Source organism: Apteryx mantelli, chromosome Z (genome assembly GCF_036417845.1).
Source record: "Apteryx mantelli isolate bAptMan1 chromosome Z, bAptMan1.hap1, whole genome shotgun sequence".
NCBI classification, from domain to species: Eukaryota; Metazoa; Chordata; class Aves; order Apterygiformes; family Apterygidae; genus Apteryx; species Apteryx mantelli.
In genome coordinates, this window is record NC_090020.1 from 28,426,889 (window position 1) to 28,447,064 (window position 20,176).

General features: G+C 41.8%; 1 protein-coding gene across 1 annotated transcript in view; it reads left to right on the top strand.

The window, feature by feature from the left end:
* The window catches only part of PCSK5 (proprotein convertase subtilisin/kexin type 5), a 259,883-nt gene that overhangs the window by 230,665 nt on the left and 9,042 nt on the right, over nt 1–20,176 (top strand). Inside the window, exons 28-32 of the mRNA XM_067315277.1 lie at nt 11,577–11,657; nt 12,187–12,382; nt 13,291–13,508; nt 18,244–18,480; nt 18,969–19,196. Of these exons, the coding sequence (XP_067171378.1) occupies nt 11,577–11,657; nt 12,187–12,382; nt 13,291–13,508; nt 18,244–18,480; nt 18,969–19,196 (960 nt within the window). The remainder of the gene's footprint in view (nt 1–11,576; nt 11,658–12,186; nt 12,383–13,290; nt 13,509–18,243; nt 18,481–18,968; nt 19,197–20,176) is intronic.

The window sequence follows — 20,176 nt, forward strand, 5'->3', positions numbered from 1 at the left end:
TGGTCTCCCCAGTCTCACAATTCAATCTATTTTTGACATCACCAAATGAGGTAATTCATTTTCTTTTGGTCAGGCAGCTGATGCAGGCCTGTACACTTCAGCATTACTGCGCTGTGAACTCTCTTTCTCTCTCTGACTTCTGTTTTGCTTTCCTTCAGGTAGATAAAATACAGCTCACTTGAGGGCATTTCAAACTGTAAAATACATCTCTCTCTGAGCTGTACTGGCTCGAGCAGTAGCAGCTGCCCCAAAGTCACACAATCCTTACTCTAGCTACCCCAATCGGGGAGCTCAGGTAATCTCACTGAAAGCTGCTCAGCTTCTCTTGGGTAGACTTGCTGTGGTTCCCACCACACGGCAGCAGATTTGGCAGGTAACTGCTGAGAAAGTGATGTTGGCGCTGGTGATATCTTGGGCCTTTTCTCACTAGGGTAGACTTCCAAATAGTAGTGCCCATCCAGTCAATATGTTAATGAGGACGTCACCAGCTTTACCAAAGGTGCTCCTTGAATAACTGCATTCATCAACAGTATATGCAGGTTCTTCTTCAGATGCTGTAGGATCATCTGGCTCTCATAACATTAATTTTCACTCGCCAATTATTACAAAATCTAACTGGTTGGTATTTTGGGCTAAAATATCACTCTTTCACTCACTTCACCTGTTGATGTGTTCAGGAGTCAGATATCAGCTGAGTTCAGATTCCCAGCTGCACCATCCTGTTTTCATTTTGTTTTGTTTTTGATTCTGGTTCCATGCTGAAGATCCCTCACATAAATGAAAGATTTAGGAAAGACAGAAACACATTTCTTTATCTCTGATAATGACTTGAAATACCTGGATGATTAAAATACATATATATGTGTGCATGTGTGTGTGCGTGTGTGCGTGTGTGTGTGTGTGTGTATGTTAGGAAACAGAGTTTCAGAATCTGTTATAGTGACCTTCAGCATTGACAAAAGCTTTCTGAAAACCACTAAAATTTAGGACAGGCAGCCGCTATCATTCACTGCTTTGTTCAATTACACAGTACGACAAGTGCAAGAGTGGATGAGATGAAATCTGCCTCTGCTCCTTGAAACCTACTGCCAGGGAGGTTCTGACCGGCATAACTGTACAGAAAAAAACTCCCTGGGCCTGGAGCAATGATCTTCTTCAAAGCTTCTTAAACATTTCTATAAGGAATCTTCTTTTCCATTGTTTATTTAAAAGGGGATCATGGGGACAAAGAAAATACTCCTTCTCTCATATAAGGCTGCAAAGTCATGGCAGTTTTCCAAGTTTATCACTGCTTCCTCTGGACAAATCTCTAGATATTTTATATCAGTTTACTGTCCCCAGGGTGATTTCTTCTTACTAAAATATAGATATCCATCTCATCTGTTGTCAACTTTTTTTTCAAATGGAAGCCTGTTTTGTGCAGCATGGGCACGTTCCATGAAGCTTGCTGTTCATCCTTCAAGGGATATTAAAATATATCCAGGTTTATTCACCAGTCCAGTGTGGTCAAGACTGTGGCTGTGATTTGATTTTTGGCTCTCATCCTCTGTGCCTGTTTATCAATATATGCTCTTTGCACTGGGTACTCAGTGTGTTCTCAACGCATCTACATTGGTGTACTACCATGGCAGAGCTGCCTCCCACCTTCAGTGGCCTGATGAGCTATTTTAATTAAAGAATACAGGCCAAATAATTAGTAGTCCTCACACTTTGGGGGATTGGGCTGGGTGTGGGGGGCTGAGGATAAAATAAACAACCTTGTTCTTATCATGGAAACAAAGATGAGATCGCACCAAGCTCATCCTCAGCATGTTCCCTGCCTCTGACAGGAAGACAATGCAGCTAGGAAGAGAGCGAAAATTTCCAAATCCAGTAGTTTACTTTAGCTTTTACTACATTAAACTTATATCTACCCTCTTTCTTTAAAAACTCTGCTAACAAAGAGTTGGACCCTGAACTGTATTTACAAACAATGAAGCCATTTCTCCTCTGCTCTTCTGACCATATGGATTCAGTGGATTTCATTACGGTTTTAGTGAATGAGTTGACCAGTCATGTGGGAAACAGTTTAGGGAAACAGAGGAGGTTGTTTTTATTTGGTTCCCAGGCTAACATAAATTAAAGGGCAGCAGAGTAGAACCTGCCACAGATAAACCAATGTAGAGTTTGCATTTCTTTACAGTGAAGCATCTAGGCGAGGACTAAAACCTCTTTGAGTGTGGAATACACTTTTTTCCTCATGTTTAAGCTTTCCTTCTGTTTCTTGCATAAGAATAAATGATTGACCAGTCTTATGAATTTTCATGAGCACATACTCCAACAGTCAGAACATTCTATATAAAAACAACTTTCTAAAATGATATTTATTTGGGGGGAATACTCTGCTGGGCAAACAATTCAGTTCATATTGGGAATCATTAATAAGTCATATCAAGGTCTGAAATAATGAAACAGATCTTGTCTGGTATCCAGGCTTTTAAAAAGACAGGGCAAGCCAAGAAAGCAAAAAAAGATTGAGCTGTGTTTGTAGCGCAAAACATCTGTATTTTATCTCATGTACCAGATGATGAAATGACTTTGGAAGCCAGGAGACACACTAGTGTAAGCTTGATTCACCAAGCGAATACACACACCCTTTCAATCGGATTAGATTTTTGCAGGTTATGGTCAGGTCTTCATTTTGCCTGTTCACTGTAAATACCACACCCAAAAAACATATTCATTCCTCAGTTACACAGTTTAGTCTACCGCACTCTTTTGAAAAGTACAAGAGGAAAAAAAAGCGGTTATGGAAAGAGATCTGTTTCTGTCGCAAAACCAAAATGTTCTTCTTTACATGCAGATAGTATATGCTGTAGTAAATTATGCAGCAAAATAGCAACTGGTTCTGTTTACTATTACATACCACCCCCAATAATGAGAGTTACATCCCACAAGCAGCCATTGACCAACTGCATCCATCTTCCATATTTTCCTTTTCCTAAATACCAGAGTAAAACACAAATAATAAAAATGCAGTGTGCTAGAAGAGTTCTGGTTGACAGAAAAACAATAATTCATGCTTTAAAAGGATTATTAGGGTTCTCTGACCTTAATGCAGCTATACAGATAAACACGTAAAGATCTGAAAATAGGGAAAGAAGAAAAAAAGAGAATAGGGTGGGCAGAAGACAGCAGAAAAATCAGTAGGAGGAGAGGAGGGAGTCATAATCTTCCAGATGAGAAAATGTTATGACATTTAGAGAGGCAAATTAGACCATCATGGGAAGAGTTATGAAACCTTTTTAAGCATCATCCATATGTGAAATTTAAGGTTGCTAGAGGCAAACAAAATGATTCACTCTCCTATATCCTCTTAGCCATGCCAATTTCATATTCTAGCCATTTGTTTGTAAAATAATGCTATGGTTGTTACAAGATAACTAGATTGGGAATTAATGGTTATTGGGCATTGTGATTTAATTCTTCCCTCTCCTATAGTTTTCTTAAATTTACAGTTCACATAAGTCTTTGAAATGGGATAGGTCTAGTATTTTATTACATGTGTACATTGTTTTCATTATGTTTTATCATGTCTATGTAATTGTAATTACCTTGTGGAGATATGCAACCTATTTTTGTATTTTTATTCATGACTGTATCAGTTTTGCAAGGCCAATGCCACGCACAGAATAAAATCTAACAAACTAAGTAGCATCTCAACTGGATCACATTCAAATCACATCCCACAAAACAGTGCACAAGCCAGAGAGGTCACCTTCTAAAAGGAATATGTATGCAGTTACCGAGAGCCATGGCAGTACATTTCCTTCCATATTCCCCACTGCAGCAATGTGCCATGGTCTGAGAATAAAATATACTATAAAAATATAGAAGCCAATGTCTTTTTAACTAGGAAGCTAAGGGCATTACATTGCAAATGTGCATAGGAAGCTACTTTGATTGCGAGTTAAAAATATAAGTACTTAAATCCCCCTTTTACCCTTAGAAAAGGACAAATAAACGGGATTCAAAATGAAGGAAACAAACTAGCTTTTATCAGTCTGAAAACTGATGGCTCGCTGCTTGCATTGCCTGGCATAAAGGTCTGTTGTCCGTAAAGAGCAGGGAGGGAGAGCAGGATGGACAGCACAAAGAGGAGGAGTATATACTAATATGACTTCTTATAATGCTGTTGCAGGATTAAAAGAATTAAAGGAAGGACCATAAGCTACTTTAAATGACAAAGATTATATTTAAAAACATGTCTCTTTAGATATGCCCATTTCTCTGCTCATATGTCCCCAGATCTTGGTGCACTTTGGGGTTTTGTTTTGTTTTTTAAACATTACGTTCCTCCAGAACAAATGGTGGGCATGTGAAGAGGATCCCATTTCCTCGTACTGGACATAATTTTTCCTCCTGAATATTCTTGAGGACTCACTGAACCTTTTTTTTAAGCCAGATCATAAAATTCTGGAAAACATTTCAAAATAAGATCACTTAGTTAAAAAAAAGAGAAAATTTGGGGACTTTGTTTTAATGGAGCTAGACTTTCACTCACTTTCATCTTTTCCTTAATTCTTCCCAGAGATGACAGTTACAGTCTTAAAGCACTGTTTCACAAAACTCTTTCATTGTCTCATTCATGTTGCACAAGCCCAAATGAGAAAAGAAAACAGAAAAAAAATACTTTTCAGTCTTCCCCCAGTCTTTCAATTTGATAAGCCCTGGAACAGACTGAACGGGCAGAGCGCTACAGTAGCTTCAGAGCTGCAATAAAGCTTAGCTCAAGAAATGGCACAGCATGATTCAGTTTCTCAGTTTCTAGAAAGGAACGGGGAAGATTGAGCTGGATATATGTCAAAGTTATTGCTCATTCTGTTAAAGAAACAAGAATCAATGTGACATTGAGTCAGATTCTGCCTTGAATAGGAGTTTAAATAGGAGGCACTTTAGTTTGAAAAATCCGAAAAGAACATAAATGTAAGGATCAAAACAGCTCAGTAGGTCTGAAAAGGTCATACACTTCGGCCCTTAAAAAACAGCAGAACAGTACAATAATAGCATATAGCGTTTTTCAGAGTCAGTGTCCCACTTTTAGAATGTGGTCAGTTTACACTTCTCTCTGATCCATTATTTCACAATGAGTTTAAAATCAATCAATCAACATCATAGACATACTGCTTCTATATTTAGAAGTTTAATTTGCAACCATAAGAGCTACAGACAGAAAATTTTAAGGGAAAGCTTATAGGATCCTCAGGTACACAGTGGTAGCCTTCAGGGGCAAAAGAAATGCAACAAAACAGTTCAATGATCAGCCATGTACCTTATTTGACCTTACTTGAGACCTGTTCTTATATAACAAACAGCAATGGGTCAGAACAGAAGGCTGAAGCCCAGAGCTGCAATTTGTTTTGGTGGCCAACAAACCCTTTCCTTGAAGACAGGCAACTCTGTATTAATTATTGAATTAGTTATCCTGCAGCCTTTCACAACCCCACTTGCCACACTCTCCTGGGTAAAGTTTTCACTGAAAAGTGAAGGATTTTTCTATGGCTAAAAACAGTCATTTGCTGTTTTCATTTATCCTCAGTCCAAAGGCCAAGGAAATACATTTTGCCTTTCACATGACCGACTTTCTTGACAGCTTTGTAAGGATGTTCTTGGGAAAGCTCCGGTTACATTGTTGGAAATACCGTGCACAGATATCTGCAGCAAAATCTTTTGCATTACATTTTTCCTTTCCGGGAGCTTTTTGCTATTCAAGAAAACTACATTTTAAAAACTTACATTATTCTAACCATGCTTTTTTTTAATAAATGAAGGCCTAATTCCACTCCTTCTATAGTCAATAAGAGCTCTATCATGGGAAGAATTCATTTTAACTGCCCAGAATTAAAAACAAGACAAATTAATTGCAGGATTTTCATATTTCTTTTAGAAGTCCTCAAGTTGGGCCATTTAAGCATTTATATCTGACTGGAAAATTAAAAATTGTCTCTCATGACAAATATCAGAAGCCCAACTGCTTGTGTACATTCCCCTCTGGTGGTGACTAGTACATATTACAGAAAACAACAAATGCTGCCAAAGGGGCAAAGATTAAATGGAAAAAAGTACTTCGCTGAAAAAAGATCTTTATTTTTAATTATAAGGATCAAAATGTTTTTGAAACAGTGAGCTCCTATAAATATTCTTCAGCAGTAGTTAACAGCTTCTCTGTTTAACCTTATCTTACTGCTTTTTATTTTTTATGTTACACCAACTCTCTTGTAGGATCAAGGTTCTTTTCCCCTGGCAACATATACTTCAGCAATGTTTCTGGCTTGCTTCTTCACACACATAACTGATATTAAATTACACCACTTAAAACTACCCAGCAGGGAGTTTCCAAAATAATGAAATAAAACATAAGCTAGTGTAAGGTAACTGGATACAAAGCTGCTGAGAAGTGAAAAGAAAATTTGTATTCACTGCATGTTTAGAAAAAGACCATTGACACTTTCAATGGGAAAATCAGAACTCAGCCTTGACAAATTCTGAAGGTTTAGAGAAGCAACTGATAGAGGAATGGAGGATATATAACTGCAGTCAGACATCAGGAACAGATGGTCTTCCTTCCAGCCAAGGTTTTCCAAGGTAAAGTGAAAAAACGTTAATTAAAAACTACATGGCTGTGCAATATACAATCAATTATTCAAGGTTTTTCAGAGAGTGCCAAATGACTAGTCTTTAAAAGGGAAAAATATGAGGATTTATAGACCAGTGGGGTTCTTCTCTCAAGAGGAGAAAAAGAGAGTAGAAAGTCTGCCTGCTTAAAGATAGAATAGAAACACTGAATACTGCTCGGTTCAGTAAAATTAAGAGCAAGCATCTAGCTTACCCAGAGCATTCCTTATATGCTTATAGCTTATCCCAAGAAGGACATTCTGTAAGGATTTGTTCAATAATACAAAGTCACAAAAAAAAATGAAGGAAGGGTCTCTCACCAGAAAAAAAACTCTTGTGACAGTGAATTTCTGCATCTCATAAGAGTGAGAAAGGGTCACCAGCAAGTTACTTTGAGGGTCACTTAGGCAAGCAAACTGAAAATGCTTGTGTGCTAGTACAGTTGGGCACATCTAGAAGTGCAAGGGAGACTCAGGCTGCCCTCTCTATTCAAGGGCATCCAAACAGACTGGAGGTTGCTTGCAACAGCACCTTGGAACCTGACCTATAGAAAATGGATCTGCAGCAGGGAAAAAAGCCCATATAGAAAGTATTTCAGCAAGAGAAAGAAAAGATCTAAACTCACAAGACCTGCTTTTGCAAAAAGCCTTACTAGATATCAACATCCTTGCACTTAAAAAGGGCTAAGAAAAGCTGAATAAAATGTTCATTCTCCTCAAGAAAGAGAAACTCACAGGCAGATAAAAAAGATAGTACAGGCAGACTTTGAAACCCCAGCTCTTTGCTGCCTAAACTACACTACTGATAGGCTATATCTAAATATAAAACCAATACATGGATAGTACAAACTACAGTCCCTCATCAGGATTCTTTGAGAAAACCCCTTTCTCCCAAAATTTTAAATGAATCTAAATGATACCTGTCTCCCCAGTAATCCCATTTCAGACAGCCCCAGCACTGCTGGCCCTGCTCCCTTGTAGGGTGACAGGAAGGCCCCTGGCCCTGCTTCCAACCCAGCACTTAATGTGCAGCCAAGGGCTGTTGCCACTGAGGGGTAGCGCTCTCCATGCCAGGCTCAGAGAAGATGGAGCCATCCGCTTGCACAAGGTTTTAGTTAAAACGACACAAGATTTAACTGGACACACTGCACTGAGAAATGCTAACTTTTCATCTTTTTTTGTAGGGTAGGCATTTTGCTAAAGCCCTGATTTCCAAAATTCAGTATTCTTGTATTGTATTTGCGCTATTATCTGTAAGGTAAGGGACCTTAAAAATCAGTGAGGTTACAGTCCTTCTAGAGCCATTGATTTTCCTCCCCGCCACCTCCACCACCAGTGGTCATTTGTGGGCTGGTTGGTGAGTCTGGCCAAAAGGAGCTTCACCACCTCAGCCATCAGAAATAGCAAAGAGCCTGCAGTAAAGAGTGAGGTGGAGTCTGTATTTCTGAATGCTAGGCATCTTCTCCAACACCAGCTCTTCCTAGAGATCCTGATTTCCACCTCTCAGGGCAATTTGCCACCAGCACTGCAACCAGGCATCCGCACCTATGGTCAGGCAATCTACTGTACCTGGACACAATGACTCAGATGACTGCTTCCTATCTCACAGACCTGTGTTGTTGCTTAGCAGTCAGTATTTACCTCTCCCTCAATACAGTTTTTCCCTCAGGTTATTATCCTCCATCTCTTCATGCTCCAGCACTTCTGCTTGACCCCATGGAAGTGTCATGCTAGCTCCAGGATGGTCCTATCACTCACTGGAAGTCACCTCAAGCACCAACTTTCTCAGTCGGTTCTTCTCCCACCTCTAACCTCGCTAGGACAGGCAGTCACCTGGTCTGCTTGCCTTTAAAGCTGGCACCAGTACCAGTTAGTGCCAGGGGAAAGTGAAATTGGTGAGAAAATGAAAAAGCTGGGTACTCAGCTCAGGGAAGAGAACAGTCCCATGAACATAATTGATTAGGTCCATGAAGAGTATTTTCACAATTATCTGCCTCACTTCATTTCCTTAAATAAAGAGCAAAAGGAGAATGAAACATATCAGATGTAAGTACTGACTGTTTCTTATAGCTTATAGTTTTTCCTTCATCTCTCCTAAGCTCATTTGCCGTTATTCTCTCTGTCTTCCCTTCAGAAGCTCAGTCACTGTTTGACCCCTGCAGGTACAGGCTGCAGGAGCTTAAAAACCAAGGACTAGAACAGCCCCATCTTGCAGTCTTCACACTGCTTATTGCCTCATCAAAATCTAGGGCACTTCAAGAAGGCTGAAAACAGATGCCCATTCTGAAACACCAGCAGGAGAGTTTCTTGAAGACCTGTCAGTACAGCCCAGCAATGTCGGACCAGAAGGCTAAGTTAACTTGGGTGTGGTGTTGTATTCATTTAACCTAGTGCTAAGACTAAGTGTACTTTGCCTCTCAGCTAGCTCCAATTTCACACTGCCACACCAACAAGGCATTGTGGCTTTTGGATCACCTCTGCCTCGCTTTTCACTTGCTCAGAGCACAGATGGAGCACGTAGTGTTATCTGCATCTGACTCTACAGGAGCACCTCAGAGTATATTGATTCTGCCTTTAAAAGAGATGTACTCCTGCAGAGTTTGGGCTCTACCAAAGGAACTCATACACTTTCAACCTCCTGCAAAATCTAGTTAGAGTAAGATATTGAAAGGCATCTATTACTACAGTTGATACCAGAAGATGAGGCATTTCATTGCTGCTTTAGGCTGAATTCACTTCACATACTGAGGTCTCTTTGTGCCTTTCCAGTCCCTGCATCAATCACCTACCTCCCATGCCATCCTCCCACCCCTGCAACTTCAGAGGTAACTTAAGAGTAAACCCATCCTCCCACTTCTTGGGTTCTCTGTGCTTCTGCATTATTCCCATCTTTTTCTTCCTCAGCAAGCCAGGGACTTTGTGCCTTCCCTATTTGTTCCCCCATTGTCTTTCCACAGCAGTTTTCATTTTTATACACTGATGATTGCTTGATACTTTACCCTTTAGGTTCACCTATAGTGAATATGAAGTCATGATGGTGTTTTCCTGTGTACTGAAACCCAGGGCTTTTCTTTCGACTGTTTAGCAGTGCTTCAGGCTGCATACCTCAAAATTAAGTTTCAGGCATTTTCTTCCTCCATAAAGCCTCTGTAGCTTTGGAGTTGAAAATTGTCTTCAAGTGGTACTTATTGAAATAGAGTCCAAGTCCCATCTGTCTTGACTTTATCCTTGATAGGTCTCTGCCTCACCATAGCCATCAACTTATCTGGCTGCCAAAGCCAAGGCTAAAGCTATTTGCTATCTTACAGGATCTACATAGATTTCTAACACTTCTCTCACACTAGCCTCAGCAGCAGACTCAGTGCTTCAGTCCGGACTTTCATGTCCCACATTCTCCTTGACAGTGTGCAGCCTTCTTCTGTTACATGCATTATGCTAAGGATCCTATGGCCTACACTGGGAACCTGCAAATGGCCCTGTTCAGTGCAGAGGCATTGCTAGACACAGAGAGTTTTTAAAATGTTCTGAACTGCAGGTAGGGTGAGATATGGATGTGACTCACATTGTTGCAGACTATCTCCTAGCCACATTGAATGTGGATCCAAACCCAATTTGTCACTGAGATAGCCATGGCTCAGCTTGTTTAGCAGTGCATTTATCAATAATCATTATAATTATTTTACTGTTATTCCTCCTTCTTCTGCCCTTGTGTCATACTGTGCACATACTCACTTTTCTATACAGTGCCTCTCTTTATAGTAAAATGCCCACCATTTCCTTTAGTGGGAAGGGCTCTATGTGTCTCCATTTCTCCCCTCTCCTCCTTTCATTCAAAACTTTTGCTTTCCTTTATTTCATTCAACATGCCACTTTGCATGCGGCAACTTTGCAAGTACTTTGCAATAACAGGCAGAACTAAAAATGTAGAGATTTGCTGCATGGGGCTAATGGATCCTGTCAGATAGTCCATCCACTTCCAAAAGTCATATGCATTTGAAACTGCTGGATGTGCTAAACAACATACCAAGTTCAATCTGCATGCCACTCCTACTTTAATCTATTTTTTGATTTTCAGCAAAATCAAAAGCCTACTGTCTTCTGTCCACTGGTCTGCAATTGCTCTTTCATCAGACATTCATTTTGCCATTGTTAAGACTGCCTGGATCAAAATACAGAATTGCTTGCTGAGACCCATAGTGTTACACAGCAAACTTTCTGTGCATTAAGTATGACCCTCAAATCCCCTTGACATTTAGTTGCTGAATAACACATTGAATAAAGTCTATGCAAAGCATAACCAAGGTCTTAGCTTTCTTCAGGCATAAAATTACCATGCGGCACATCAGAGCCTTCCTGTTGGAGGGAAATGGTAGGTGATAGCACTGAGAAGAACCGTTTTACAGACTTTCTTTGCAGACATTCATTTTATTCTCCTTCATATTCACAGTTTGTTTCCTTAGAGACAGAGAAATGGTATTCTTCAACCAGCTAGTACAAAATCTCCATAAGAATACCTTGCTACACCATGTCTCCTAAATTTGCACATCTTCCAGCTTTTCTTATTTGTAATCTACTGGGAGTACAGATCTGGATCTGGTTTTGGAGCAGAGTGCTGAAGCTAACAACATTTAACTAAATTATTGTCCTTATTTGCAATGAGCTGTCCAGAAGTGAATGAGCAGTCTAGATAGTGAATATCAGTATACCATTTATATTTTCCTTTATTACATCAACTCTATACTTATCATTTAAGAGTGCAGAATTTAAGGCAATCACCAATTTGTCCAGCTTTGTGAATATCAAAACTTCAAGGAGGTACATTTTAAAAACAGCTTAGAAAAAGCCAGTAAGAAATGGGAGGGCAAATGAACAAAAACCCCTGTAAGGCAATCAAAACCAAATCTTTTTCTTTCATTCCAAAAGCAGAAAAACAGTTACAGTCCTGTGATCCTTCATGTACGACCTGTGACAAAGATGCTAACATGTGTACTTCATGTCCAGAAGGTAGGAGACTTTCAGCCTCTTTGGGAAGTTTTTGCAAGTAGCTAAAATACTCTGTATCCTAAAAACTTCCAGGGACTATTTTGGTCAACGTTCAGTAGAAAGTTCTTTGGCAGCTTGAAGCGTGAGATGGTAATCAGATAATCAGAAGCTAAAGTCCGACACATACCAGCTAGGACTAAAGCACATGCCCTTAGCAATAAGGGTAAAAAAATTATGAAGTGGATGTTGTTGCTTTCTTTTCTATTCAATCAAAAGTTGTAGAAGTGATGCAGGAATTACTGAGTATGGGTTTCAGGAAGGATGTACCAGATAATGATGATGATCCTTTCTAATCTTACATTTCAGGGGAGGCTGAGCAAACTATTTTGGGAAATGGTTCAAAGAATGTTTCAATCATGTTTTTAAGCATCAAAAAGTTAAGCTTTTTTTTTTTTAATTTAAAGGGGGGTTTTATAGCCATCCAAGGCAAGATTCTTTTAAATACATTTCTGTTTGGTCCCTTTCTCCACTTGGATTGCTGTTTTGCCAGGAAAATTTCTTAGTCATGATACCTGTGTCTCTCAATGCCCTCAACAAACTTTTGGCAATGTGGAAAGCGGAAAGTGTGAGATGTGCTTGGACAATTGTGAGGTGTGCTCCAACCCCTGGCACTGTCAGAAGTGTCAGTCTGGACAAGACCAGCCATTCTTTCTCCACGAAGGCAGATGCTTTCAGGAATGCCCTGAGTAAGTAATTTTTTAAACTTATTCCTATTTGATGACTATTCTTTAATTTATCTCTATGCTCCTTCTTTTTATAGCTCAGATTCATTATAAACCTTTCAAGGGGAGAACTTAAGGTAGCCTTAGACACCAGAAACTACCACATGGTAAAAGCCATTTTCATCTGGCTTGAGGTAATAACATTTGCTCTTGACTGAGATCACAAGTGAAACTAACCATGACTATGGTAAAGACTATGTCTGATGGTAAAGCTCCCATTGACTTCAGTAGGACCACAGTACTGTCCTCAAGGTGGTTATTTATGGTGACTGAAAATAATCCCCTACTCCTTCTCCTAACTTGCTCCTTTGCTGTCACCAAATGCGGGTACTTCTCATGCATCCTGTTGTGGTTTTTTGTTTTTTATCCCAGCCATCCTTATTCTTCTCCGCCTTCACACTTCCAAGGATTTCTCTTCTCTTTTTTCCCTCTAGGGCCACTGAGGTTATATTACTCTTTCTATTCCTGATATCATTGTTGAGGTTTAGCTTAGCAAGACTGCGGATTGTGTCTTCCTTTTCCCAACATTATATATCTTCCCATCTTATATAAGGGGGAAACCATAGAAAAAGCAAGAAAGGAAGTCCAGCAACCCCTAGAGTAGGTGCAAGAATAAGGGAAGGAGAGACTCCCTTCATGATGTTAGCTATGCAGGTTTTCTGCTTGCAGGCAATGGTACTGGTGCCATGAGAGAGTGTAATGGAATGGAGGATAGACAATAAATCATTTAAGAAATATTTTTGTTTCAGTGAAATGTATCTTCTGGGAAACTCTGATATATACGAACTTAATTCTTACAGCCTGTGTCACTGGACTATTCTGTAAGCATATGCTGACCAGCAGTTTGCTTTGTGTTCATTTTAATTCAATAGGGGATATTTTAATGATTCTGGGACTTGCAAGGAATGCAGTGGATCCTGTAAGACATGCATGGGAAGTGCCACCAAATGCCAATCCTGTGAAAGTCCTTTGCTTCTGGAGCAGTGGGAATGTAAATATACCTGTTCGGAGAAGTATTTTGCTTCTGAAGGAATCTGCAAACACTGCCCTCCAATGTGCCAGGAGTGCATTCACAATCAAATGTGCAAAGGTATTACAAGGAACTTGCCATGACTTAGTTAAAATGAGATAGATTTAGAAAAACAGACTAACAGAAAAACATATCTGAAAAGAAATTCCATAATGAGCAAAAACAAAAAAATGGATGTATATATCATTGCTAAACTGCTAAAATAGAGGCTAAACAACCTGTGCTTTATCACGAGACTCAGTTGAAAAAGTATATCTGCAAAGGTATTTCACACTGCTTTTTCTGTTCTTTTTGTGTTTCAGGAGATTCCTATTGGTCTGATTCTATTTCTGATTTAGCAAATGACAGGTCTTTCCACACCTAAATTCTTTAACACTTACACCAATGTGCAATACAAAATGTTTCTTTCCTAGTCTGGTTAAACTACATCTCTTTGCCATTTTTGCAAATCGCTACTCAAGGTAGAGGATGAAGCCTCTGAAATGAAACATATCTACTAATGGTCAGAAATCCTCATAAGACTGACTGCACACCCAAAAATTTAAGGGATAGTTAACCCTTAATGAGCCAGCCATTCTGGAAACATTAGCATGGATGAAAAAGAATCATAAACAAATGATGTTTATCATTATATGGCAGTTATAATAAAATTAACAGCTGAACCCCTATCCCAAATCACAGAAACACAGAATGGCTGAGGTTGGAAGGGACCTCTGGAGATCATCTAGTCCAAACCCCCTGCTCAAGCAGGGTCACCTAGAGCACATTGCACAGGATTGCATCCAGGCGCGTTTTGAATATCTCCAGAGAAAGAGACTCCACCACCTCTCTGGGCAACCTGTGCCAGTGCTCTGTCACCCTCACAGTGAAGAAGCTTTTCCTCATGTTCAGAGGGAACTGTCTGTGTTTCAGTTTGTGCCCATTGCCTCTTGTCCTGTTGCTGGGCACCACTGAAAAGAGTTTGGCCCCATCCTCTTGACACCCTCCCTTCAGATACTTGTACACATTGATAAGATCTCCTCTCAGCCTTCTCTTCTCCAGGATGAACAGGCCCAGCTCTCTCAGCCTTTCCTCATAAGAGAGATGCTCCAGTCCCCTAATCATCTTTGTAGCCCTTCGCTGGACTTGCTCCAGTAGTGCCACGTCCCTCTTGTACTGGGGAGCCCAGAACTGGACGCAGTACTCCAGATGTGGCCTCACCAGGGCTGAGTAGAGGGGGAGGATCACCTCCCTCGACCTGCTGGCAACACTCTTCCTGATGCACCCCAGGATACCATTGGCCTTCTTGGTCACAAGGGCACATTGCTGCCTCATGCTTAACTTGGTGTCCACCAGCACTCCCAGGTCCTTCTCCGCAGAGCTGCTTTCCAGCAGGTCAGCCCCCAACCTGTCCTGGTGCATGGGGTTATTCCTCCCCAGGTGCAGGACCCTGCACTTGCCTTTGTTGAACTTCATGAGGTTCCTCTCCGCCCACCTCTCCAGCCTGTCCAGGTCTCTCTGAATGGCAGCACAGCCCTCTGGTGTATCAGCCACTCCTCCCAGTTTTGTATCGTCGGCAAACTTGCTGAGGGTGCACTCTGTCCCTTCATCCAGGTCATTGATGAAGAAGTTGAACAAGACTGGACCCAGGACTGACCCCTGGGGGACACCGCTAGCTACAGGCCTCCAACTAGACTCTGCGCCGCTGATCACAACCCTCTGAGCTCTGCCATTCAGCCAGTTCTCAATCCACATCACTGTCCACTCATCTAACCCACACTTCCTGAGCTTGTCTATGAGGATGTTATGGGAGACAGTGTCGAAAGCCTTGCTGAAGTCTAGGTAGACAACATCCACTGCTCTCCCCTCATCTACCCAGCCAGTCATTCCATCAGAGAAGGCTATCAGATTGGTTAGGCATGATTTCCCCTTGCTGAAGCCATGCTGACTACTCCTGATCACTTTCTTTTCCTCCACATGCTTGGAGATGGCCTCCAGGATGAGCTGCTCCATCACCTTTCCAAGGATGGAGGTGAGGCTGACTGGCCTGTAGTTCCCTGGGTGCTCCTTCTTGCCCTTTTTGAAGACTGGGGTGACATTGGCTTTCTTCCAGTCTTCAGGCACCTCTTCTGTTCTCCATGCCCTTTCAAAGATGATGGAGAGTGGCCTAGCAATAACATCCACCAGCTCCCTCAGCACTCCTGGGTGCATCCCATCGGGGCCCATGGATTTGTGGGTGTCAGGTTTGCCTAAACGATCTCTAACCCAGTCCTCCTCCACCAAGGGAAAGTCTTCCTTTCTCCAGACTTTCTCTCTTGCCTCCAGGGTCTGGGGTTCCCGAGGGCTGGCCTGAGCAGTAAAGACTGAAGCAAAGAAGGCATTCAGTAACTCTGCCTTCTCTGCATCCTTCGTCACCAGGGCACCCACCCCATTCAGCAAAGGGCCCACATTTTCCCTAGTCTTCCTCTTGCTACTGATGTATTTGAAGAAGCCCTTCTTGTTGTCCTTGACATCCCTTGCCAGATTTAATTCCAAATGGGCCTTAGCCTTCCTCGTCGCATCCCTGCATACTCTGACAACGTTCTTGTATTCCTCCCAAGTGGCCTGACCCCCTTTCCGCTTGCTGTATACTTCCTTCTTCTGGCTGAGTTTTGCCAGGAGCTCCTTGCTCATCCATGCAGGTCTCCTACCTCCTTTGCTTGACTTCTTACTCATAGGGATGCACCGCTCTTGAGCCTGGAGGAAGTGATGTTTGAATATTAACCAGCTCTCTTGAATCCCCCTTCCTCCTAGGGCCCTCACCCATGGGATTCCTCCAAGCAGGTCCCTGAAGAGGCCGAAGTTTGCTGTCCTGAACTCCAGGGTCGCGATCCTACTTATTGCCCTGCCTCCTCCTCGCAGGATCCTGAACTCCACCATCTCATGGTCACTGCAGCCAAGGCTGCCTCTGACCTTCACATCTTCCACCAGTCCTTCTTTGTTTGTTGTCTGTATAAGGCCTCGTTGACTTCCTCTTCCTGATCAGGTGGCCTGTAGTAAACACCCACAACAGTGTCACCCATGCTAGCCTGCCCTTTAAGCCTTACCCATAAGCTCTCAACTCACTTTTCATCCACCCCTAGGCAGAGCTCAATACATTCCAGTTGCTCTCTCACATAAAGAGCAACTCCACCACCTCGCTTTCCTGGCCTGTCTTTCCTAAAAATCACGTAGCCATCCATGACAGCACTCCAGTCATGCGAGCTATCCCACCATGTCTCTGTAATTGCAATGAGATCATGGCCCTGCGACCGCACACACATCTCTAGTTCTTCCTGTTTATTCCCCATGCTGCATACATTGGTGTACAGGCATTTCAGAGAGGTGATTGAGCATGCAGGTTTCCCAGGAGGGGTGCAAGAGGATGCTCCATAGTCGTGTCCCGTGCACACTTCCCCGGCTGCATGCACCTGCTGGAGGTGTCCTGATTTGAGCCATGTTTTGCTGACTACCCTGTCACTATAATTCTCCCCTTTCCCCATCTTTCCTAGTTTAAAGCCCTCCTTAGCAGGTTGGCCAACCTGTTGGCAAAGACATGTGTGCCCAGCTTAGTGAGGTGGATCCCGTCTCTCCCCATCAGTTGTCCATCTTCAAACGGAGTCCCATGGTCATAGAAACCAAAGCCCTGTCACCAACACCAGCAGCACAGCCAGTTGTTAACTTAGAAAATCCATCTGCTCCTCCTCCCATCCTTCCCCCTCACTGGCAGGATTGAGTAGAAAATGACCTGGGCTCCCAGACCCTTGACCACCATCCCCAGAGCTCTGAAATCCTGTTTGATGGTTTCCAATTTGCCCTTGGTATCATTAGTGCCCAAATGGAAGAGCAGCAGAGAGTAATAGTCCAAAGCATGGACAAGCCTTGGCAGTCTTTGTATGACATCTCATATTCGAGCCCCTGGCAGGCAACAAACCTCTCTAGACATGAGGTCAGGTTGGCAGATAGGTGCCTCTGTTCCCTGCAGCAGGGAGTCCCCCACAACAATTACCCACCGCTTCTTGCAGGTGTTCCCACTTGGCACAGGGTCTGTCAGCCCAGTTGCTTCCCTTGAAGCCATGCCGAGCTCCTCCTCATCCTGGAGGGACTAAATCTGTTCTTCAGCTTCAAGTCTTCGGGAGGAGTAGGAGCCTTTCTCCTCCCACGAGCAGTGACCAGTTTCCAGCCTTCTTCTACAGTGTTATGATGTACTGCTTCACACGGCACAGAGCCCTCCAGCAACTCCACTGCTGTGGGGGGTTGGGACTCCTGGAGCTGTATGGTCTCCAAGAATAACCTGTCTATCTCTTGCTCATCTTCTCGGATGCTACTCAGCGTACTAATCCTAACATCATGGCAGCTCCCTGCAAAGTCAAACATCCAGGTGCAAATATCCCAGTCAGACTGATATTTTAATATTAAACCAAAAAAATCTTCCAATATGGACATCCCTAATTTTGCAGGAAGTTCATAATCCAGATATAGCATCTCATCAGATGCCTTTCTCTATTTAGTGGCAGTGTGATTTGGTTAATATAAGCAAAGCTGAGTGGCCAACTTGGTTTCTCAGTCCCTCAATGTAGCACAGAAGATATTGCATGAGGTTTGGGCTATTATGGGCAGACTGGAAGGGAAAGAGTCAAAGGAAAAAGCAATACATTCTCAAGTTGTCCACTTATCTCCTATTAAAACAAACAAGCACTGCAGGATTTATGGTTTCCCAGGATTTCTTCACTCCCTCACTTACCAAAGTCAGAATTAGCTGCCCTGTGGCTTACCCGTTGTGTCTGGTTCTCTGCAGTGTGCATGGATGAGTTCTTCCTGCACGATGGGAGGTGTGTGGAGGATTGCCCCTCTCACTTCTATGCCGAAGACAAGCAGTGCTTCCCCTGCCACAGAGACTGCAAGGATTGTGATGGACCCGACTCAGATGACTGTAATGAGTGCGCCATCAGCTCCTTCGTCCTATACTATGGGGAGTGTTTTGAAGAATGCCCCAAAGGGACTTACTATGAACAGGAAACTGAAGATTGCCAAGGTTGGCAGCCTTGTTTTCTCCAGAAGAGTATTGAGATGCAAGTAGAACCAGTTGGATATTATTCCTAAAGGGTTTGTGGGTTGCTAAGGTAGCTATGAGTGTCCTGAAAACAGAGAAAATCACAAAGGCATGATAAGACATCCTTTAGAACAGCAAAAATCAGAGAAAGCTGAGAGGGAGCTAACAAAGCTAGAGGTGTTTGAAATTACATGCAGCCACTCTGGTAAAGAGCTGAGTATTGCTAGTGGTGGATAGTATGTTGAAACCGCTGCTCAGCAAAAGCAGTGCCAGTGCACAAAGCAACTGAAGGAGCAGGCTGCATAACATTGAAAATATTAATCTGTTTGATTATGCAAAAGCAGAGCTATTGCTCATTTCACTCAACCTCTCATCCTGAGGTCATGGTGGTTCCTTGTAAAATTAAAGCTGAAATAATAATTTGAAATGAAAAAAGAAATGGTGACATATCTGCTGTTTGTCCTTTTCAGCATGTAATAGGACATGCCAGACTTGTTCTTCTTCCACTGCCTGCCTTACTTGCAGAAATGGCCTGACGCTGAACCACAATGGACAATGTTTATCTGGATACTGCTCTCGCACTGAGTACCGTGATGAGCAAACTCAAACCTGCAAGCCTTGTCATAAGAAATGTTTTCACTGCTCAGGACCCACTGAACACCAGTGTCTTAGCTGTGCAAATAATCAGCATCTTCTCAGTGAGTACTTTGATCCTGCATCTAGATTTTATTTTGCATTGAAGAATAGGAGAGCATGAAATAAATAGGCAAGTTTCTGTCCTATTCATGAAACATCTATGACCATTTCAACCTAAATATTGCAAGGTTGACCTGACAAGTAAGTGGGTGCAGAGATAATTACTTCTTCAGGGATACTTGGGATATTTTTTGAGGAGTGGACAAAACAGTCATGCTGGGCCTTTGAGGCCGAAAGTAGACCATCTAAGTAGCAACAAAGTCCATGGCTAAACAGAACTAGTATTTGTTTCATTTACTCCCTATTTACTGACACTTTTGTTTCCTACAAGTAACTTGAAAAAGACAAAAGGGATGTCCTTAGCTCATGTTTTGTAAGCACAGAGTTCACATTTACATGTTAGCTCATTTAATCCCTTCGGAGATTTGATGAACAAAGACATACTTAAGCAGAGAAGTTAAAAAATTGTTTCCGGATCATTAGGTCAATTGCTAGTGGATGGTTGAGACGCAAAAAAAAAACCCTATTTTTTTCTTCTTTTTTGGAGCAAAAGAGTCTATTGTCTTAGAAATAAGTTGGTAAAAACTATAAAATCCCAGGACTTAAATTTTACTTCTTTGCGTGTTTTAAAAAAAGCAAACAAAAATTAAAAATTTCATTTAGACAAAAACTGATTTAAATGATCTGTAATTCAGGAAAAATCTAAAGTAAATTTGAATTAAAACACTGACTGAGCTGTCTGCATCTAATTCTGATGCAGATTTTGAATTCTTAAATTTTTGAGGACTCGATTCAGACTTGACATTATTACTAGCGCACCCAGCTTACTATTACAATTGGTGAAGTAGAAGGAAGTATGTAAATAAACAATCCGGAGTGGAGAAAAAAAATGCAAAAAAATTGGAAATAAGGAAAAGTATCTTTCTTTGCCCATTTGTAATCTGAGCAGTAAAACAATAAGGACAAGCTAGATAATGAGTGC